This window comes from Giraffa tippelskirchi, chromosome 3 (assembly GCF_054371585.1).
Source record: "Giraffa tippelskirchi isolate mGirTip1 chromosome 3, T2T-mGirTip1v1.2.pri, whole genome shotgun sequence".
NCBI lineage: Eukaryota > Metazoa > Chordata > Mammalia > Artiodactyla > Giraffidae > Giraffa > Giraffa tippelskirchi.
In genome coordinates, this window is record NC_137277.1 from 51,551,607 (window position 1) to 51,576,872 (window position 25,266).

Consider the following 25,266-nt stretch of genomic DNA (forward strand, 5'->3'; position numbering starts at 1 on the left):
AGCAACTAAATTCACGTGCCACAACTGTTGAGCCTGTGCTCTAGAGCTTGGGAACTGCAACTACTGAACATACGTTCCCCAACTACTGAAGTCTGAGCCCTAGAGCCTGTTCTCAGCAATAAGAGAAGCCACCCCACGAGAAGCCTGCATACCACAACTGAAGAGTAGCCCCCCACTCACCAAACCTAGAGAAAAGCCCACATAAAAACAAAGACCCAGCACAGCCAAAAAATAAATAAATATAATTATATAAAAAAGGTGAAGACAAGATATTGAGAGAATTCACATCTGGACTTTCCAATTGTTGTATTATTTGAGAATATTCAGTTCTATTATAAAAGACAAGAAACCAAACAGATATATGAAACTCATAAGATGTTTAAATCATACATAGAAGTTGAAAACCTACAGGACATGTTAAACGGATATAATAAGTACAGTATATATGTATGAATATAAACAGAAAGGGATAGTTGGATCAAGAAGACACTAAGTGTTCAAGATATGCTGTATATGCATAAAGCACCAAACGGTCAAGATACATTAAATATATCTGAGGAATATGAAACACTCAATTATTCATGAAATCTTTTTTTTTAATTCATGAAATCTTAATTCAGTCACATACTGTTCACACCCATCCTGGCCCCATATATCCCCTTTCCAAGAAAGGCAAGTAAAAGCCATAGCTGCTCAGCAGGCTAATCAGTGGGCTATAGTTGTGGCCAAGTATACTTGTCCCTGCTTTTCTTTAATAAAGGAAGACTGTGTGGTTAGCCTTGAGCACTTTCCATCTACTAGGCCAGGTGGCTCAAACTCATTTCTAGTCTCTGTAGCAACAGCACCAGCAAGGAATGCTGGTGTGGCAAAAAATGAAACACAAGGCACATGAATACTGCACAACCCAGGATTTAGGTAATATGCTCATGCCACCCACTTGTTCCCCTATCCTATATGTGTTAACTTCAACTCTTTCCTTCTACTTCCAAGCATATGTTTTAAACTCACTTAAATAAACTTTGTGACTGAAGCATCATAAGGTGTCTGTTAGCCTCTCTGTCCCATTACCTTTGGGATAGCCTACCTGTTGAGTGTTATCTGGCAGTAACCATTCCATCAAGGTAATTTCCCACCTGACAACACCCAAATCACCTAAATTCAAAAGCTGCCAATCTGAAACTGTCAGCCAAAAGGAAAAAGTCCATTGGTCTCTATTACCAAGATTAACTACAGCTGGGTATAAGACTGTAACAAAGATGAACGCCTGGAGCCTCCAAACTTTGTCTCAGTTCAGTTCAGATCAGCCATTTAATCGAGTCCGACTCTTTGCAACCCCATGGACAGCAATACACCAGGCTTCTCTGTCCATCACCAACTCCCGGAGCTTGCCCAGACTCACATCTATCAAGTCAGTGATGCCATCCAACCATCTCATTCTGTCGTCCCCTTCTCCTCCTGCCTTCAATCTTTCCCAGCATCAGGGTCTATTCTAATGAGTCAGCTCTTCGCATCAGGTGGCCAAAGTATTAGAGTTTCAGCTTCAGGATCAGTCCTTCCAATGAACATTCAGGACTGATTTCCTTGAGGATGGACTGGTTGGTTCTCCCTGCAGTCCAAGGTACTCTCAAGAGTCATCTCCAATATCACAGTTGAAAAGCATCAGCTCTTTGGCCCTCAGCTTTCTTAATGGTCCAGCTCTCACATCCATACATGAGTACTGGAAAAATCATAGCTTTAACTAGACGGATCTTTGTCAGCAAAGTAATCTCTCTGCTTTTTAATATGCTGTCTAGGTTTGTCATAGCTTTTTTTCCAAGGAGTAAGCGTCTTTTAATTTCATAGCTGCATTCACCATTTGTAGTGATTTTGGAGCCCCAAAAAATAAAGTCTCTCACTGTTTCCATTGTTTCCCCATCTATGTGCCATGAAGTGATGGGACCAAATGCCATGATCTTAGTTTTCTGAATGTTGAGTTTTAAGGCAGCTTTTTCACTCTCCTCTTTCACTTTCATCAAGAGGCTCTTTAAGTCCTCTTTGCTTTCTGCCATAAGGGTGGTGTCATCTGCATATCTGAGGTTATTGATATTTCTCCCACCAATCTTGATTCCAGCTTGTCCTTCATCCATTCCAGCATTTCACATGATGTACTCTGCATATAAGTTAAATAAGCAGGATGACAATATGCAGCCTGACATACTCCTTTCCCAATTTAGAACCAGTCTGTTGTTCCATGTCTGGTTCTAACTGTTGCTTCTTGACCTGCATACAGATTTCTCAGGAGGCTGGTATTGCCATCTCTTGAATTTTCCACAGTTTGTTGTGATCCACATAGTCAAAGGCTTTAGCGTAGTCAAAGAAACAGAAGCAGATTTTTTTCTGGAATTCTCTTGCTTTTTCTATGATCCAGTGGATGTCAGCAATTTGATATCTGGTTCCTCTGCCTTTTCTAAAACCAGCTTGAACATCTGGAAGTTCACGGTTCACATATTGCTGAAGCCTGGCTTGCAGAATTTTGAGCATTACTTTCTAGCGTGTGAGATGAGTGCGATTGTATGGTAGTATGAACATTCTTTGGCATTGCCTTTCTTAGAGATGAATGAAAACTGACCTTTTCCAGCCCTGCGGCCACTGCTGAGTTTTCCAAATTTGCTGAACTTTGTCTCAGTTCAGTTCAGTCGCTCAGTCCCGTCCGACTCTTTGCGACCACATGAATCGCAGCACGCCAGGCCTCCGTGTCCATCACCAACTCCCGGAATTTACCCAAACACATGTCCATCAAGTCAGTGATGCCATCCAACCATCTCATCCTCTGTCGTCCCCTTCGCCTCCTGCCCCCAATCCTTCCCAGCATTAGGGTCTTTTCCAATGAGTCAACTCTTCGCATGAGGTGGCCAAAGTATTGCACTTTCAGCTTCAACATCAGTCCTTCAAATGAACACCCAGGACTGACCTCCTTTAGGATGGACTGGTTGGATCTTCTTGCAGTCCAAGGGACTCTCAAGAGTCTTCTCCAACACCACAGTTCAAAAGCATCAATTCTTCAGTGCTCAGCTTTCTTCACTGTCCAACTCTCACATCCATACATGACCACTGGAAAAACCATAGCTTTGACTAGATGGACCTTTGTTGGCAAAGTAATGTCTCTGCTTTTTAATATCCTGTCTAGGTTGGTCATAACTTTCCTTCCAAGGAGTAAGCGTCTTTTAATTTCATGGCTGCAATCACCATCAGCAGTGATTTTGGAGCCTCCCAAAATAAAGTCTGACACTGTTTCCACTGTTTCCCCATCTATTTCCCATGAAGTGATGGGACCAGATGCCATGATCTTATTTTTCTGAATGTTGAGCTTTAAGCCAACTTTTTCACTCTTTTTCAACTCTTTCACTTTCATCAAGAGGCTCTTTAGTTCTTCTTCGCTTTCTGCCATAAGGGTGGTGTCATCTGCATATCTGAGGTTATTGATATTTCTCCTGGCAATCTTGATTCCAGCTTGTGTTTCTTCCAGCCCAGCGTTTTCATGATGTATTCTGCATAAGTTAAATAAGCAGGGTGACAATATACAGCCCTGATGTATTCCTTTTCCTATTTGGAACCAGTCTGTTGTTCCATGTCCAGTTCTAACTGTTGCTTCCTGATTTGCATACAGGTTTCTCAAGAGACAGGTCAGATGGTCTGGTATTCCCATCTCTTTCAGAATTTTCCACAGTTTATTGTGATCCACATAGTCAAAGGCTTTGGCATAGTCAATAAAGCAGAAATGTTTTATAAAGCAGATGTTTTTCTGGAACTCTCTTGCTTTTTCGATGATCCAGCAGATGATGGCAATTTGATCTCTGGTTCCTATGCCTTTTCTAAAACCAGCTTGAACATCTGTAAGTTCATGCTTCACGTATTGCTGAAGCGGAACTTTGTCTAGCTAGCCCATATCAAGTTCACATAAATTGCTTTAATATGGAAATGTGCAGTAAATTAATTAGTTAAATTTAACCAATTTGCTTATTATTTCTCCCAAAATGCTTTCTTTAACTATGCTTTTATCCATGGAAAATATAGAACCAATGCTGTGGAGTGAGGGATGCAAAAGTAGTTGGAATGAATGCAGTTTCTAGATCTATTAGTTGATCTTCTGCCAAATAGGTTACTTGGCCATCCTTGACTCTAGCTTAATCTTAACTTCTCGGTCTTTGTCTCCCTAGATCTTTCACTTAAAAAATTATAACCTGTATATATATATTTTTTTCATTTTTTATTGAAGTATATAATTGCTTATATATTCTGCCAGTTTCTGGTATACAGCAAAGTGAATCAGATATAGATATAACCAATTATTTTCATATGGCTTTTTTGGAACTAGATGTATGCATGTTATTTATAGACAAAAGGTATAAATGACATGAGTTTGGGCAAGCTCCAGGAGTTTGTGATGGACAGGGAAGCCTGGCATGCTGCAGTCCATGGGGTCACAAAGAGTTGCGCATGACTAAGCAACTGAACTGAACTTATAAATGACTATACATGCATTTAATACAAAACAAAGCAAAAAAAAGTGTTATTTAAATAACTACTTTCTAATTACTTTATTTTTCAGAATACTGAATCACTTACTCATTAAAGCAGTTTTTCAACCTACTCCTCCAGAGTAGCTCTTATAGTATCTCCGTAACAATAGTTTAGCTCACAAGCAAAGCCAAATGTGCAAAGTAAATATAAATACTGAAATATACCAATATGTAGGTATTTGAATACATGTGTATCTTGCCCTAAATAAAAACTGGATCAAATTAATACTTACCAGATCAACTATATTTCAAATATCAAACTCTAAAAATACTATTATGAAGACAGCACTGGACTAGAAAAATCGAGAGTTCTCAGGCAAGTCCCTTCACTAACTAAACATATAACCTTGTCCAAGTTATTTGAATTTTCTACCCAGAATGTAATATGTGCCCAATAAATGTTTGTTAAATGAACACAATAATGAAATAAACAAATGAATGAATAAAAACAGAAGTTCTTAAGAACTACTCCTCACTTCTCAGAGATGTACAACCTCCCTAAAACACCCTAAAGGCTTCAATACCTTCAAAATTTCTTTTATTTAACACAGTGGAAAAAACATTCCTTAAAAAGGCTCAGTTGATCACTCACAATAAGGCAAATCCATAATCTACTAAAATTTCAAGGGTCTAAATAAGAAAACAGAAAAATGTTTTACATGGAACAATTTGGTTTCTCCTTTAAATTAAATGTAGTACAGCTTAAAACTCAGAAACATCAAACTAGTAGCATTACAAACTTCTCAACATACACATTTACTACTAAACAATATTGACAAAAATTGTAACTAGAGACTGAAACATTTTGTGTTTTATTCCTTATCTGACATTCAGTGGTGAATGCAAAATGTTCCCTCAGGGAAAATGGTTTTTACTCATAAAAATGTAAAAGAAAATCAGAGTCTGCAATGTACAAATATAAAGATCCAAGTTGCTATTCTGGCAGCAGAGAATCTCTTCAAAATTAATGGAAACTTTTCTATCCATAAAAAGAGTTCAAAAACTCTTCTACCCATAAAAATGATCTCTCAGAGAGTTCTAAGGCAGTGGTGCCACCAGTTAAATGACAATAGAGAGTCAAAATCAAATTCATTTTAGTGGAGGAATGGTACTCTTCTTGAAACTATTACAATATTTACTTCAGAAGGCTCTGAAAGAAGGTGGGGGGGTAGATCTAGAATGACAACCTTCTCACTTTTATCCTTACACAAATACTGTAGTATAGTAAAAAGAAATTCATTTCTTTTCTTTCAGTGAAGGAGTAAAGTTTTAAATAAATCATGGATTGCAATTATCTAGACATATAGGAAAGAATTATTTACCACTTCAATGTGATTTGATAACTTAAATTTGTATGTCCCAAATTTCCCCTCAAAATAAATTCAAATATGAGCTCTCATGTCTTCTGAAAGTCCAACGTCAAATCCCTTCAAAATGCAAAAGAGGACATTCAATGACTTCAGCCACTGTAATGTGTAACAGTTGACAAAGGTACAAAGACCATTACAATTTGTTGGGTTTGTCTTTTAGGTAAATTATATCTCCATTCTGAAACTCAGTTGAAAATACATTTTCAAAGATAAAATTAGGACTTCTACTTTCAGCTCCAATGTAAAGAACTCACAAGTCATCACACCCATCTTACACTAAGAAAAAAGCTGAACAAACTGAAAATCAACTACTTGGACACATCAGAGAACTAAGGTCATAAGACAAATTGCTATCCTAAAAACTGGAGAGATGGTAAATACTGAGAATCATAGATCGAGAACTGCTTACTGGAAGAGGAAGACACTAAAACCATAAATTGGTAGGAATGCTTAAATGATAATTTTGACAAATTGCTGAAGGCATAGTGTATACCAGTGTAATAGTGAGAAACTCCTAGGGGCCACATCCTTATGGAGTCCCCAAATTTTTGTAGATATTATCTCCAGAAACAATCCCCTACCAAGGTTTTCACAGTGAAGAGTCAAGAAAAACCCTCTTCTTTCTGACAGAGAGAGGGGAAAAACAGCCATTTCTAATACACTCAAAGCATTCTCCATAACACAGGACAGTCTCCCAGTAAAGGGAAAAGACTGCCAGAGCCTTATCCAAACTGGGAGAAAGGAAATTTACCCAAATTTCAGCTCCCTCTAGACTTCCTATCTCATCTAAGGAAATGAATAAAGAGCTGAGAAACGTATGGCAAGGATACAGTCCAGGGACACAGGCCCACTAAAAGACTGAGACTTAATTTAAAAATTAGACAATGCTTCCCCTTTCCCAACACCTTAGCATCACATCAACAGGGCTCCAGGATAATGACAATGGATTACAACTGAGAGAGCTGCAGGGGAGACTCTATTTTAACGAATGAGTGTTTAGGTGACTTTCCAAGTAGTACAGTGGATAAGAATCCACCTGTCAATGCAGGGGACACAGGTTCGATCCCTGGTCCAGGAAGATTCCACATGCTGCAGGGCAACGAAGCCCACACAACACAACTACTGAGCCTCCATGCTGCAACTACTGAAGCCTGGGCGCCCTAAGCCTGTGCTCTCCAAGAGAAGCCACCGCAATGAGAAGCCCACACACCATAACTACAAAGTAGCCCTGGTTCTCTACAACTAGAGAAAACTCCATGTGAAGTGATGAACACCCAGGCAACCAAAAATTAATTAATTAATAAAAGAATGAATGTTTAGGGACAGTAACTAAAATCTACACAAAGAATTAAAGAGTACTGGTGAAGATAATAACATAGGTAAATATAAAAAGGCAGTATAAATATATCGTTTGTAAATTTTTGTCTCTTGTCTCATTTAAAAGACAAATCTATAAAGCAATAATTATAAATCTGTTTTGATAGGCAACAATGTATAAATATAAAATTTTATGACAATAATAGCACAAAGAAAGTAGAACGTAATATAACTACAAAAGATCAAAGTTTTTACATGCTATTGAAATTATATTAGTACCAATTCAAACTACATTTTATAAACTGTTTCATTCCCAGGACAATCATTAAGAAAATAACTCAAAAATATATAGTAAAAGAAATGCTAGGGAATTAAAGTGTCAGTCACTCAGTCGTGTCCAACTCTGTGTGACCCCATGGACAGTAGTCAATCAAGCTCCTCTGTCCATATAATTCTCAAGGCAATAATACTGGAGTGGGTAGCCATTCGCTTCTCCAGGGGATCTTCCTGACCCAGCGATCAAACCCAGGTCTCTTGCATGGCAGGCAGATTCTTTACCATTTGAGCAACCATTAAAATCAGTTAACCCTGATGGTTCAGATGGTAAAGAATCTGCCTGCCATGCAGGAGACCTGGGTTCGATCCCTGGGTTGGGAGCGTCTACTCACTCCAGTATTCTTGTCTGGGAAATCCCTAGGACAGAGGAGCCTGGTGGGCTACAGTCCATGAGGTTGCAAAAAGTCAGACACAACTGAGCAAGTAACACGCTAAGGGAATTAAAAGGTCATACTAGAAAAATTTAAATGGCACATGAGAAAATATATATTTAACAGAAAAGAGGTAGCAATGGAGAAATGAGTACATGCCAAGTTGCTTCAGTCACGTCCAACTCTTTGCAACCCCATGGATTGTAGCCTGCCAGGCTCCTCTGTACATGAACTTTCCAGAGGACTCTTCCCAACCCAGAGATTGAACCTGTGTCTCCTGTGGCTCCTGTGTTGCAGGAGGATTCCTTACCACTGAGCCACAGGGTCAGTCCCAGTGGAGGAATAAGAGGAGGGAAACGTAACATACAGAAAACAAATAGTAAAGTGGCAAATGTAAAAACTACCTTATCAATGTGTGTTAGTAGCTTAGTCGTGTCCAACTCTTTGAGATCCCATGGATTGTAGCCCACCAGGCTCCTCTGTCCATGAAATTCTCCAGGCAAGAATACTGGAGTGGGTTGCCATTTCCTTCTCTAGGGGATCTTCCTCACCCAGGGATCAGACCTAGGTCTCCTGCACTGCAGGCAGATTCTTTACCAGTATCTTTACCCAGGGAAGCCCCATAACTACAGTAAATTTAAATGGAGCAAACACTCATTAAAAGGCAGAGATTAGCAGAATGATCCAACTACATGCTATCTATAAAGGACACACTTTTAATTTAAAGATACAAATATATTGAAACTAAAAGGAATATCATTCACCCATAAAAAGGAATAAAGTATTGACTCCTCCTACAACACAGATGAACTATGAAAATATTATGCTAAGTAACACATAACAGCCACATATTGTATGATGTCATTTACACGAACCATCTGGAAAAGGAACATCAACAGAAACAGAAAGTAGACTAGTGGTTACCACAGGTTATGGGGAGGTAGGAATGGGAAGTAGCCGCTACTGAATAAGAGGTTTCTTTTGGGGGTGAAGAAATTGTTCTGAAATTAGACAGTGGTGATGGTTGTATAACTTTGTAAAGTACTAAAACCCACAGAATTGTACACTGTAAAAGGGTATGGGAATTATATCTCAAACAAAAGGTTTCTATATAAAAATAGAAAGGAAGCCTCATTGGAGACTAAGAAAAAATTTTAATAAAGGAAAAACCATCAGAAGGCTTCTGAATTTTCAAAAATTCAAGATTTAATAAAAATGTAACAGGACTCAAAATGAATAATTAGATAGTAGAAACTATCTACATATTATAAATTAATCAAACCTTTCTCCTCTGTGCCAGAATATTGATTCTTCACTGGCTTTGTTTTAAACATATTTTTTACTTGTAAAGAAGTAATGGTCAACACCAAAATCAGATTGATTATATTCTTTGCAGCCAAAGATGGAGAAGTTCTATACAATCAGCAAAAACAAGACAGGGAGCTCACTGTGGCTCAGATCATGAACTCCTTACTGCCAAATTCAGACTTAAATTGAAGAAAGTAGGGACAACCATTAGACCATTCAGGTATGACCTAAATCAAATCCCTTATGATTATACGGTGGAAGGAAGAAATAGATTTAAGGGACTAGATCTGATAGACACAGTGCCTGATGAACTATGGACGGAGATTCGTGACACTGTATGAGAGACAGGGATCAAGACCATCCGCATGGCAAAGAAATGCAAAAAAGCAAAATGGCTGTCTGAGGAGGCCTTACAAATAGCTGTGAAAAGAGAAACGAAAAGCAAAGGAGAAAAGGAAAGATATTCTCATTTGAAGGCAGAGTTCCAAAGAATAGCAAGGAGAGACAAGAAAGCCTTCCTCAGTGATCAATGCTAAGAAAAAGAGGAAAACAACAGAATGGGAAAGACTAGAGACGTCTTCAAGAAAATTAGAAATACCAAGGGAACATTTCATGCAAAGACGGGCTCAATAAAGGACAGAAATGGTATGGACCTAACAGAAACAGAAGATATTAAGAAGAGGTGGCAAGAATACACAGAAGAACTGTACAAAAAAGATCTTCACGATCCAGATAATCATGATGGTGTGATCACTCACCTAGAGCCAGACATCCTGGAATGTGAAGTCAAGTGGGCCTTAGGAAGCATCACTACGAACAAAGCTAGTAGAGGTGATGGAATTCCAGTTGAGCTATTTCAAATCCTGAAAGATGATGCTGTGAAAGTGCTGTACTCAATATGCCAGCAAATTTGGAAAACTCAGCAGTAGCCACAGGACTGGAAAAGGTCAGTTTTCATTCCAATCCCAAAGAAAGGCAATGCCAAAGAATGCTTAAACTACCGCACATCTGCACTCATCTCACACGCTAGTAAAGTAATGCTCAAAATTCTCCAAGCCAGGCTTCAGCTATACGTGAACTGTGAACTTCCAGATGTTCAAGCTGGTTTTAGAAAAGGCAGAGGGACCAGAGATGAAATTGCCAATATCCGCTGGATCATTGAAAAGCAAGAGAGTTCCAGAAAAACATATATTTCTGCTTTATTGACTATGCCAAAGCCTTTGACTATGTGGATCACAATAAACTGTGGAAAATTCTGAAAGAGACGGGAATACCAGACCATCTGACCTGTCTCTTGAGAAACCTGTATGCAGGTCAGGAAGCAACAGTTAGAAACAGACATGGAACAACAGACTGGTTCCAAATAGGGAAAGGAGCACATCAAGGCTGTATATTGTCACCCTGCTTATTTAACTTCTATACATAGTACATCATGAGAAACGCTGGGCTGGAAGAAGCATAAGCTGGAATCAAGATTGCCCGGAGAAATATCAGTAACCTCAGATATGCAGATGACACCACCCTTATGGCAGAAAGCGAAGAAGAACTAAAGAGCCTCTTGATGAAAGTGAAAGAGGAGAGTGAAAAAGTTGGCTTAAAATTCAACAATCAGAAAACTAAGATCATGGCATCTGGTCCCATCACTTCATGGGAAATAGATGGGGAAACAGTGGAAACAGTGTCAGACTTTATTTTTGGGGGCTCCAAAATCACTGCAGATGGTGATTGCAGCCATAAAATTAAGAGACGCTTACTCCTTGGAAGGAAAGTTATGACCAACTTAGACAGGATATTAAAAAGCAGAGACATTACTTTGCCAACAAAGGTCCGTCTAGTCAAGGCTATGGTTTTTCCAGTAGTCATGTACGGATGTGAGAGTTGGAGTATAAAGAAAGCTGAGCACTGAAGAATTGATGCTTTTGAACTGTGGTGTTGGAGAAGACTCTTGAGAGTCCCTTGGACTGCAAGGAGATCCAACCAGTCCATCCTAAAGGAGATCAGTACTGAATATTCATTGGAAGGACTGATGCTGAAGCTGAAACTCCAATACTTTGGCCACCTGATGCAAAGAATTGACTCCTTAGAAAAGATTCTGATGCTAGGAAAGATTGAAGACAGGAGGAGAAGGGGACAACAGAGGATGAGATGGTTGGATGGCATCACCAGCTCAATGGACATGAGGTTGAGCAAGCTCCGGGAGTTGGTGATGGACAGGGAAGTCTGGTGTGCTGCAGTCCCTGGGGGTTGCAGAGTTGGACACAACAGAGTGAATGAACTGAATTCAATTACTCAGTAACACATTAAACTTTCAAAAATTTTTATGTCTTTAGTCTCATACCTCATGATAAATACATTTTTAGTATGTTAATCACAGAAAAAATAACCCCAACAACCCACAGATTGTGGATCTTTTTAAAACCATATGGTATAATTATATGGTATTAAAACTCTATCAAAGTAACCTTTAATTATGGAATGTTTATTGTAATAAAGCCAACATTTTTTAAATTTTACTTAAATTTTCACTTATTTAGAAAATGTACTTTTACTAGGAAGCCAGGTTACAATTGTCATTTTTGACATTTTTTTTGTTATTGTTATAAGACAAGGTAAATATACACTAAACAATGTATCTCAGAAAAATCAATAGCACGCGTGCGTGCTCAGTCATGTCCTGCTCTTTGCGACCCCATGGACTGTACCGTAGCAGGCTCCTATGTCCACGGAATTCTCCAGTCAATAATACTGGAGTGGATTCCCATTTCCAACTCCAAGGGACCTTCCCGACCCAGGAACCAAACCTGCATCTCCTGCACTGCAGGCGAATTCTTTACTGGTGAGTCACTGGGGAAGCCCTGGCCCTAGCAGCTTATCAAAGATAAAGTATCAAAAAAATAAAAAGGGCTAATAACAAAAAGAATAAAATACTTAGGAATATATCTACCTGAAGAAACAAAAGACTTATATATAGAAAACTATAAAACACTGATGAAAGAAATCAAAGAGGACACAAACAGATGGAGAAATATATCATGTTCATGGGTTGGAAGAATCGATATAGTGAAAATGAGTATACTACCCAAAGCAATCTATAGATTCAATGCAATCCCTATCAAGCTACCAATGGTATTTTTCACAGAACTAGAACAAATAATTTCACAATTTGTATGGAAATATAAGAAACCTCGAATAGCCAAAGCAATCTTGAGAAAGAAGAATGGAACTGGAGGAATCAACCTGCCTGACTTCAGGCTCTACTACAAAGCCACAGTCATCAAGACAGCATGGTACTGGCACAAAGATAGAAATATAGATCAATGGAACAAAATAGAAAGACCAGAGATAAACCCACGCACATATGGACACCTTATCTTTGACAAAGGAGGCAAGAATATACAATGGAGAAAAGACAATCTCTTTAACAAGTGGTGCTGGGAAAACTGGTCAACCACTTGTAAAAGAATGAAACTAGAACATTTCCTAACACCATACACAAAAATAAACTCAAAATGGATTAAAGATCTAAACGTAAGACCAGAAGCTATAAAACTCCAAGAGGAAAACATAGGCAAAACACTCTCCGACATAAATCACAGCAGGATCCTCCATGACCCACCTCCCAGAATATTGGAAATAAAAGCAAAAATAAACAAATGGGACCTAGTTAAAATTAAAAGCTTTTGCACAACAAAGGAAACTATAAGCAAAGTGAAAAGACAGCCTTCAGAATGGGAGAAAATAATAGCAAACGAAGCAACAGACAAACAATTAATCTCAAAAATATACAAGCAACTCCTGCAGCTGAATTCCAGAAAAATAAACCACCCAATCAAAAAATGGGCCAAAGAACTAAACAGACATTTCTCCAAAGAAGACATACAGATGGCTAACAAACACATGAAAAGATGCTCAATATCACTCATTATTAGAGAAATGCAAATCAAAACTACAATGAGGTACCATTTTACACCAGTCAGAATGGCTGCTATCCAAAAGTCTACAAGCAATAAATGCTGGAGAGGGTGTGGAGAAAAGCGAACCCTCTTACACTGTTGGTGGGAATGCAAACTAGTACAGCCACTATGGAGAACAGTGTGGAGATTCCTTAAAAAACTGGGAATAAAACTGCCATATGACCCAGCAGTCCAACTGCTAGGCATACACACCGAGGAAACCAGAATTGAAAGAGACGAGTGTACCCCAATGTTCATTGCAGCACTGTTTACAATAGCCAGGACATGGAAGCAACCTAGATGTCCATCAGCAGACGAATGGATAAGGAAGCTGTGGTACATATACACAATGGAATATTACTCAGCCATTAAAAAAAATACATTTGAATCAGTTCTATTGAGATGGATGAAACTGGAGCCCATAATACAGAGTGAAGTAAGCCAGAAAGAAAAACACCAATACAGTATACTAATGCATATATATGGAATTTGAAAAATGGTTAATGATAACCCTATATGCGAGACAGAATAAGAGACACAGATGCATAGAACAGTCTTATGGACTCTGAGGGAGAAGGTGAGGGTGGGACGTTCTGGGAGAATAGCATTGAAACATGTATATTATCATATGTGAAACAGAACACCATTCCATGTTCGATGCATGAGACAAATGCTCAGGGCTGGGGCAATGGGATGACCCAGAGGGATGGGATGGGGAGGGAGGTGGGATGGGGGTCCAGGAAGAGGAACACATGTAAACCCATGGCTGATTCATGTCAATGTATGGCAAAAACTACTACAATATTGTAAAGTAATTAGCCCCCAACTAAAATAAATTAATTTATTTAAAATAAAATAAATAAATAAATAAATGCAATGGGCAAATTCTGTAAATACTTATTGAATGGAATTATTATTAAATTCATTAAATAAAACAGACATGTAAAAAATAAATAAATAAATAAACTATAAACTTCAGTTGATTTATCTTCATAGTTATTGATGTTTTCATAGAAGTTGTTTACAATGTCATTAAATTTAGATACGTTTTAAAACTGAGTTATACATCTATAAAACAAAACAATATTTTACCAATTATTTCCATTATATCATAATATTAGATGTTAATAGCATCCTGATCCTAATGCTGTATATACAGACATTTTTCATTAAGTAAAAATAGAATTTCATTATTTTGTTCAGCATTTAAAAATCTTGTCACATCTTTCCCTTCTTTTCTTGGTTGATAATTTGTTTTAGTTTGAACTCTTGCCAGCCTCTTGCACATACATTATAAATATCCTAGATTTCATGAGGGTGAAGAAAAAGCTTGTTGAGAATGTAAACTATAACATAAAACTGTTTTAAAAAAACTGACAAATTAAAACTCATGACATGTCAATTTGTATAAATAATAATTTAGCCATCAAATAACAAATGAGAGGGTGTAGAGAAAAGGAAATCTTCGCATACTGTTGGTGGGAATGTAAACTGGTACAGCCACTATGGAAAACAATATGGTGGCTCCTCAAAAAACTAAAAATTGAGTTGCCATATGATCCAACAGTCCCACTCCCGGACATATATCCACACAACACTGTAATTCAAAAAGATACCTACACCGCTGTGTTCACAGCAGAACTATTCACAATAACCAAGACATGGAAACAATCAAACTGTCCATTAACAGATCAATGGATAAAGAAGATGTGGTACATGTATACAACGGAATACTACTCAGCCACAAAAGGGGATGAAATAATTTCATTTGCAGCAACACAGATGGACCTAGAGATTATCATACTAAGTGAAGTTAATCAGAAAGAGAAAAACAAATTACCATATGATATCACTTATATGTGGAATCAAAATACGACACTTATCTATGAACAGAAACAGATTCACAGACATAGAGAACAGACTTGTGATTATCAAAGGGGAGAGGGAAAGGGCAGGAGTTTGGAATGAGCAGGTGCAAACTATTATATATAGAATGGATAAATAACAAGGTCCTATTGTCTAGCACAGGTAACTATATTCAATATCCTGAGATAAACCACAATGGAAAAGAATATGAAAATATATATCTGTGTACACACATACACATATATAACTGAATCACTTTGCTGTACAGAAGAAATTAACACCACATTGTAAATCAACTATAATTAAAATAAGTTTTTAAAAAATAAGTGTTATAACTTTAAGTATTATAGGTAATTCCCATGGTAATAACAAAGAAAATATTTATTAGATACATATGAAAGAATATGAGAAAAGAATCAAAATGTGTAACTACAAAAAAAATCAAACAAAAAACAAGGCAATGATGGAGGAAATGTGAAGGACATAATAGTTGTAAAACATACAGAAAACAAATAATAAAATAGCTGAAGTCTTTTCTTCAGTTCAGTCCAGTCACTCAGTCGTATCCAACTCTTTGTGAGCCCATGGACTGCAGCACCGCAGGCTTCCCTGTCCATCACCAACTTCCGGAGTTTACTCAAACTCACATCCTTTGAGTCAATGATGCCATCTAACCACCTCATCCTCTGTCGTCCCCTTCTCCTCCAACCTTCAATCTTTCCCAGTGTCAGGGTCTTTTCTAATGAGTCAGTTCTTCACATCAGGTGGCCAAAGTATTGTTGTTTCAGCTTCAACATCAGTCCTTCCAATGAATATTCAGACCTGATTTCCTTTAGGATGGACTGGTTGGATCTCCTTGCAGTCCAAGCGACTCTTAAGAGTCTTCTCCAACACTACAGTTCAAAAGCATCAATTCTTCAGTTCTCAGCTTTCTTTATAGTCCAACTCTCACATCCATACATGACCACTGGGATAACCATAGCTTTGACTAGACAGACATTTGTTGGCAAACCAATGTCTCTGCTTTTTAATATGCTGTTTAGGTTGCTCATAGCTTTTCTTCCAAGGAACAAGCATCTTTTTATTTCATGGCTGCAATCACCATCTGCAGTGATTTTGGAGCCTCCAAAAATAAAAGTCTCTCATTGTTTCCTCATCTATTTGCCATGAAGAGATGGGACCAGAGGCCATGATCTTAGTTTTTTGACTGTGGAGTTTTAAGCCAACTTTTTCACTCTCCTCTTTCACTTTCATCAAGAGGCTCTTTAGTTCTTCTTCGCTTTCTGCCATTAGAGAGGTGTCATCTTCAAATCTGAGGTTATTGATATTTCTACCGGCAATCTTGATTCCAGATTGTCCTTCATCAAGCCTGGTATTTCACATGATGGACTCTGCATGTAAGTTAAATAAGCAGGGTGACAATATACAGCCTTGACGTACTCCTTTTCCTATTTGGAACCAGTCTGTTGTTACACGTCCAGTTCTAACTGTTGCTTCTTCACCTGCATACAGATTTCTCAGGAGGCAGGTCACGTGGTCTGGTATTCTCATCTCTTTCAGAATTTTCCACAGTTTATTGTGATCCACATAGTCAAAGGCTTTGGCATAGTCAATAAAGCAGAAATAGATGTTTTTCTGGAACTCTTTTGCTTTTTCGATGATCCAGTAGATGTTGGCAATTTGATCTCTGGTTCCTCTGCCTTTTCTAAAACCAGCTTGAACATCTAGAAGTTCATGGTTCACGTACTGTTGAAGCCTGGCTTGGAAAATTTTGAGCATTATTTCACTAGTGTGTGAGATGAGTGCAACTGTGCAGTAGTTTGAGCATTCTTTGGCATTGCCTTTCTTTGGGATTGGAATGAAAACTGACCTTTGCCAGTCCTGTGGCCATTGCTGAGTTTTCCAAATTTGCTGGCATATTGAGTGCAGCACTTTTACAGCATCATTTTTTAGGATTTGAAATAGCTCAACTGGAATTCCATCACCTCCACTAGCTTTGTTCATAGTGATGCTTCCTAAGGCCCACTTGACTTCACATTCCAGGATGTCTGGCTCTAGGTGAGTGATCACAGCATGATTTTCTGGGTCATGAAGATCTTTTTTGTATAGTTCTTCTGTATATTCTTGCCACCTCTTCTTAATATCTTCTGCTTCTGTTAGGTCCATACCATTTCTGTCCTTTATTGAGCCCATTTTGCATGAAAAGTTCTCTTGGTATCTCTAATTTTCTTGAAGAGATCTCTAGTCTTTCCCATTGTATTGTTTTCCTCTGTTTCTTTGCATTGATCACTGAGGAAGAGTTTGTTATCTCTCCTTGCTATTCTGTGGAAATCTGCATTTAAATGGGTATATCTTTTCTTTTGTCCTTTGCCTTTCTTTTCTCTTCATAGCGGCTTGGTAAGGCACCCTCCGACAACCATTTTGTTTTTGCATTTCTTTTTCAGGGGATGGTCTTGATTACTGCCTCCTGTACAATGTCAGGAACCTAGTTCTTTAGGCACTCTATCAGATCTAATCCCTTGAATCTACTTGTTATTTCCACTGTATAATTGTAAGGGATTTGATTTAGGTCATATGTGAATGTACAGTGGTTTTCCCTACTTTCTTCAATTTAAGTCTGAATTTGGCAATAAAAAGTTCATGATCTGATGCACAGTCAGCTCCACAGTCAGAAAAAAACTCTTTTCTTATCATTTATTAATTTAAAAGTAAGTGAATTAAACTCTCCAATCAAAAAGCAGATATAGCAGAATGGATTATAAAAACAGATGATCCAACTATATGTTGACAACAATAGATTGAGTTTATCGATAGGTTCACACCACTACAAATAAAATGGATAAGCAACAAGAATTTACTGCATTCAACTAGGAATTAGACCCAACATCTTGTAATAACTTATAATGGAATATAATTTGCAAAAAACTCACTGTGCTCTATACCTGAAACTAACATAATACTATAAATTATACTTCAAAACAGAAAGAGATTCACTTTAGATTTAAAGATGTGAAGGTCAAAAATGAAAGGATGGAAAAAGAGATTCCATACAAATAATAACCAAAAGAAAGTTAGGATGCCATTACTAGTATGAGACAAATAAATCAAAAGTTGTTATGAGAGACAAAGGATACTACATATCAATAAAAGGGTCAATTCATGAATAACATATAACAATTGTAAACAAAAACCAAACCCAGAGCTCCCAAGACATATGAAACAAACAATGACAGAGTTGAAGGGAGAAATTGATAATTCTACAGTAACAGAGATTTCAATATCTCACTTCCAATAATGAATATGAACTGGACAGAGATAAATAATGAAATAGAGAATCTGAACACTGTAAACCAACTGGACCTAACAGACATATATAGACCACCATCCAAAAGCAGAATACACATTTTCTCCAAATGCACATGGTATATTTTCCAGGAGACCCCACATACTCGTCCACAAAACAAGTCATAATAAAATTTAAAAGACTGAAATCATATAAAATATCTTTTCTAATCACAATGGACTAAAAGTAGTAATAAATAATAAAAAGGTAGAAAATTCACAAATATAAGGAACTCAAACAACACAATTTTTAAACAATCAAAAGGTCAAAGAAGAACTCACAAGAGAAACTAGAAAATACGTTACAAATATGAAAATTAAAACACAAAATTTACGGGACACAAAGAAAGCACTGCTAAGAGGAAAATTTATAGCTATAATCATACACTTGAAAAAACAAAGATTTTAAACCAGTATCCTAATATTATACCTTAAGGAATGAGAAAAAGAAAAGCAAACAACCTAAAACTAACATAAGGTAAGAAATTGGATAACCTAGATAAAATGGGTGAATTCCGAGAAACAATCTACAAACTGAATCATTAAGAAATAGAAAATCTGAAGATGTTACAAGCTAGTAAAATTGAATCAGTAATTAAAAACTTTGTTGAAGAGTAACAAAAAGTGAAATTGTTCATTTACTTAACTGGGCATTTCCAGGCTCATTTTTTTGTGATTGTGACTGGAAAATATAAAAAGGTTTTATTTCTTTAAAATTTTATTAAAGTATAGTTGATTTACATTGTTGTGTTAATTTAAAAGGCTTCTTAATGTGCTGAGACCTTGCTTCTACTTAGTTCCAGGCTTAATTATTAGTTTTCCTTCACATAACTTCTGGGATAGATGTTCACACTCTGTAATAAATATTGCTTTGTAATAAGAATTTTCAATATGTTTATGTCCATTTCATTTTTAGATATTATTGAAAAAAAAAAAAGAAACCTATCTGATTAAATTTCTCCTGAGAGTAATTCCTTCAGTTTATCTACAGTATTTACTGCACCTTTAGGTAACAAAGTATGTGTCTTAGTCCCATTCCAGCTACTATAACCAAATGTCAGGAATTGAGTGGCTTATAAACAACAGAAATTTATCACAGTTTTGAACGCTGTAAAGCACAAAATCAAGGCACCAGCACAGTCATGTTTGGTGAAGGCCCTCTTCCTGGGTCACAGTGGCACCTTCTCACTGTGACCTCACACGGTAGAAAGGACAAGAAATCTCTCTAGAGCTTCTTTTTAAGTCATTAATTCTATTCATGAGGACTACACCATCATGCCTTAAGCATCTGTCAAAGACTCCACTTCCAAATGTCATTATCTTTGGGGGCTAAGATTTCAACATATGCAATTTGGGGGACTCATCAGACCATAGCAGTATGTATACAGAGGGAAAGACAACAGAAGAGCCAAAGGTATCAATATTGTCATTCAAATATATTACTTACACTACTGTCCTTATATATATAATAACTTCTTATGAAAAAAGAAAAGGGGTATCACCTCTACACTGAAATTTAGCTTAGATTTTCATAAAGTATGATACTACTCTCAGGAATCACATGTGCTTTTAATGTTTTGAGTGTTAGGAGGACTAAAATACACAACTCACTTTAACTTCTGAAAATATTAAAACTCAGAACGACTCTAAAAACAAGAAAAACAGCTTTTTTCCTAGCCAAACACATGAAGCAAAAAGATGGGCATTAAAGAAAGTCATATTTTAAATTCATATTATTGAAATTTTCAAATAGTCTAATTTATCAAAGTGAAAAATAATGATCCTTTTTCCTTTAATCAGAAAACATCAAGTTGCCCCAAGGAATAAAAATCACGTATGCAAAAACAGCCCACTAAAGTGCTCGAATACCTTCAGTCTTTTAGATTTCTAAGTAAAACAGTGACAGAATAAGCAGGCAGTATCTTAACCAATATAAAGCAAAATAATATATGATGCTTAAAAAACTGTAAGTACTCTGTTGCATCTGATCCTAGGAAGCTTATCATGGTAATGACATATGATTATTCAAAGGCAAAAGTAAACAAAAAATATTCCCTTACCTTGTAAGATGGCAAGAAACACAAAATTCCTTGGCTAACAGTCTGGCACACAGACAACAAAAGTGCTCCCACTTCATCCTGGAATTCAAATGTTTCCGTGTGCTGGAAGGTAGCACAGAGATTGCGACCCTTGGGCCCTGACCCAACGGTGCCAACCCAAACCTAGAATATAAGTATGTCAGTATTAGAGTTATACCTAAATGAGGCAGGCAAATTAGCATTTAGTTGGGAGCCTTAATTGTGTATGTCAAAAAAAGATCAAGCAACGACTTTAGAGAAAATTTATTTTTAAATTGTTGTGCTTTTTCCTATTATCTTTACTTTCACTCAGTCATGTCCAATTCTTCACAACCCTATGAACTGTAGTCTGCCAGCCTTCTCTGTCCATGGAATTTTCTAGGCAAGAATGCTGGAGTGGGTTGCCATTTTCTCCTCTAGGAGATCTTCCCAACTTACAGATCAAATTTGCATCTCCTGCATTGGCAGGCAGACTCTTTACCAGTGCACCACCTGGGAAGCCCAGATTTAATTTATAGAAGTTTTACTTTAGGTAGACCTAAAGTCTGCCTAAAGTTCTTTAGGCAGATTGAATTCTCTTAGAATGACAGAAATTAAGTTTTACTTATTTCCTCAATACCTTTACAAAATTAACCAAGTAACAGAATTTTGTTGGATCATGGGAACAAAGGAAATGAGTAAGTTAGAAATGAATCCAAAATAAGACATGAGGGATGGTACCTCTGCTACAGGCTTCCCAGGTGGCTCAGAGGTAAAGAATCTGTTTGTCAATGCAGAAGATGCAGGAGATGCAGATTCAATCCCTGAGTAAGGAAGATCCCCTGGAGGAGGAAATGGCAACCCACTCCAGTATTCTTGCCTGAAGAATACCATGGAAAGAGGAGCCTGGCAGGCTACAGACCATGGACTCACAAACAGTCCGGCACAACTGAGCAACTGAGCATGCACACACCATCTGCTATAGTAAGTCTCTAAGATTCACTTATGACAGGAACTACTGTTTCACAAATTCCCTGATGCTCAAAGATCTACAGTCATAGAAAATCAGACCCATCAAATTTTAGTTATATACAATTTCTCTACATTTATACAGATCTAGTCTTAATATTTGATTATGCTGCTGCTGCTGCTAAGTCACTTCAGTCGTGTTCGACTCTGTGCGACCCCATAGATGGTAGCCCAGCAGGCTCTGCTGTCCCTGGGATTCTCCAGGCAAGAACACTGGAGTGGGTTGCCATTTCCTTCTCCAATGCATGAAAGTGAAAAGTGAAAGTGAAGTCGCTCAGTCGTGTCTGACTCTTAGCGACCCCATGGACTGCAGCCTACCAGGCTCCTCTGTCCATTTGATTATGAGAAGCTACAAATTTTATTAGTATTCTAAAGATAAAAGGTCAAAGTAACTCAGTTGGTCCAACACCTTGCAACCCCCTGGACTGTAGCCTACCATGTTCCTCTGTCCATGGAATTCTCCAGGCCACAATACTGGAGCGGGTAGCCATTCCCTTCTCCAGGGGATTTTCCCTACCCAGGAATTGAACCAGGGTCTCCTGCATTGAAGGTGGATTCTTTGCCAGCTGAGCTAACAGGCAAGCCCATTCGAAAGGTAATATGAACACTTTAGATTGTCGAAAAATGTAATAGTCCTATATTTTCAACGATACACAAGACTGAGATACATTTTGCAAGATGACATCTGACGGACAGCAGTTTAATCAACATGAAACTAAATGATCAACAAGTTAATAAGACAAACTGATAACATGTGTTTCTTGATATGATACAATGGGAAGTAACAATATCACTTGCATAATATTCTTACAAAACACTTTAACTTGAATCTTATCATGAGGAAACCATCAGAAAAATCCAGATTATAAAATATTCCTAAGGACAACTGGTGACTTGAATTCTTTTAAAATGTCATGAAACACAGAATAAAGGGGCAAAAAAACTATTCTAAAGACTAAAAAGACATGAATTTGTGCAGCCAATATGGAAAACAGTATGAATGTTCTGCAAAGAACTAAAAACAGAACTACCATATGCTCCAGCAATTCCCCTTCTGGGAATATATCCAAAGAAAACAAAAGTATTAATTTGAAAAGATGTTTGTATGCACAAACATCTATGTGCATAGCACACCCCCAATGTGCATAGCACCATTATTTACAACAGCTAAGATATGGAAGCAATCTAAGTGTCTATCAACAGATAGATTAATGGATAAAGATGATGTATACACACACACACACAATGGACTACTACTCAGACATAAAAAAAAGAATGACATTTGGCCAACTGTAACAACATAGATGGACCTACAAGGTATTAGGCTAAGTGAAATAAGTCAGACAGAGAAAGACAAATACTGTATGTTATTACTTACATGCAGAAACTAAAAAATAAAATGAATGAATATAACAAAACAGAAAGGCTCACAAACAGAGAGGACATAAGCAGTTACAACAGAGGGGAGAAATCCAAGATAGGGATCAGAGAGTAAGAGGTATAAACTACTGTGTATAAAAATAAATAAGCTACAAGGATATATAGTACAGCACAGGGATAACAGCTAATATTTCATAATAACACTAAATGGAGTATCTATAAAAATTTTGAATCACTATGTTGTATACCAGAAACTAATATTGTAAATCAATTATAATTCAATCTAAAATAAGAAAGAAAGAAAAACAAAAATAAAGAAACATGAAAACCATATACAATATATAATACTTAACTGGATCCTGGATAAAGAATAAAAAAATAAATGTGTACACTATAAAAGTCACACTGGAAATAAATGAAAGAATATAGATTCTATTTGTAGTAATATTAAATTGCTTGGGTATGATAATGATATTGTGATTACACAAGATTATGTACCTGTTCTCAGGATAAACATTCTAAACTAATTAAGGGCAAAGTATCACAATGTCTACAAATTACTTTCTAATAACATATTCAGTTAATGTAATCATCAATATCTTACAGTATTACTCTTCTCTCCTTTTCTCTCATCTATACACACACACACACACATACACACAGATGCAAAGTTATACAACTGATGGATCTAGATTAATGGTATAAAGATATTCACTATGTCAATACTATTATTTGTTCCACTTTTTCAAGCTACACTTTTTTAAATAAAGAGTTGGGGAAATCAACAAATGAATGGACAAACAAAATATGACACACACACACACAAAATTCAAATATTATTCAGCCTTAATAAGGAAGAAATTCTGATTCATGTTACAACAAAGATGAACTTTGAAGACATCATTCTAAGCAAAATAAACTAATCACAAAATTTTGTAATTCCATTTAGATGATGTATTTAGAATAGTCAAATTCATAAAAACATAAAGTAGAATGGTGGTCACCAGGGGCTGGGAGGAGGAGGGAATAGAGAATTGTTATTTTATAATAGAATTTCAGTGTTGTTAGATGAAAAAGCTCTAGATATTGGTTACACAACAATATGAATATCCTTATAAAACCAAACTATACACTTAAAAACAGTTAAGATGGTAAATTTTACGATGCGTTTTCTACCACAATTAAAATTAAAAATAAAGTTTTTAAAAGTTGGGGGAAATATTATAGCAGAATCTAGCTGAACTAGCATTATTCTTACTAATTATCATTATCTAGTAACATTATAAGTTAAACGGGCTTTTGTGCACGAGATTGAGAACATAGAACCTATAATAAGATTCTTTTGGAAAAATATGTTCAATTTATTAATAACTTCCCATATTTATGTGAGCCTTCAAAGAAAACAACTTGAAAACGTGGATCTTATATTTTTCTTTTGCTACCACTAATAGCAATGTTTCTAAACAAGAGCATTCTAGCATTTTGGAAACCACAATTCATTGTTACATAGGAGTCTAGCATTCAAGACTCTCACCTACTAAATGCCAGTAATTCCCACAAATAATCCTTGGCTAAAAACTATAGCTCTTTATAAAGAACTAGAATTGAATTAGGTGCTCAAGTACTATTAAACGTGTTGTTGTTGCACTTCACTTGCTCGGTTGTGTCTGATTCTTTGCGGCCTCATGGACTACAGCACGCCAGCTTCCCTGTCCTTCACCATATCCCAGAGTTTGCTCAAACTCATGTCCATTGAGTCGGTAATGACATTCAACCATCTTATCCTGTCGTCCCCTTCTCCTCCCACCTTCAATCCTTCCCAGCATCAGGGTCTTTTCTAATGAGTCAGATCTTCACATCAGATCGCCAAAGTATTGGAGCTTCAGCATCAGTCTTCCCAATGAATATTCAGGACTGGTTTCCTTTAGGATGGACTGGTTTGATCTCCTTGCAATTCAAGGAATCTCAAGAGTCTTCTCCAACACCACAGTTCAAAAGCATCAATTCTTTGGCCCTCAGCCTTCTTTACGGTCCAACTCTCATATCCATACAGGACTACTGGAAAAATCATAGCTGTGACTATGTGGACCTTTGTCAGCAAAGTAATGTCCCTGCTTTTCAATATGCTGTCTAGGTTTGTCATTGTTTTTCTTCCAAGGAGCAGGCATCTTTAAATTTCATGGCAGCAGTCACCATCTGCAGTGATTCTGGAGCCCGAGAAAAACAAAGTCTCTCACTGTTTCCATTGTTTCCCCATCTATTTGCCATGAAGTAATGGGGCCAGATGCCATGATCTTCATTTTCTGAATGTTGAGTTTTAAGCCAGCATTTTCACTCTCCTCTCCTCTTTCACCTTCATCAAGAGGCACTTTAGTTCC

At 37.0% G+C, this 25,266-nt stretch overlaps 1 protein-coding gene across 1 annotated transcript in view; it reads right to left on the reverse strand.

Annotated features, from left to right (window-relative positions):
* Nucleotides 1–25,266, reverse strand: part of BRIP1 (BRCA1 interacting DNA helicase 1) — a 199,797-nt gene that overhangs the window by 92,571 nt on the left and 81,960 nt on the right. The window contains 1 exon segment of the mRNA XM_081585017.1: nt 20,483–20,644. Coding sequence (XP_081441143.1) covers nt 20,483–20,644 — 162 coding nt within the window.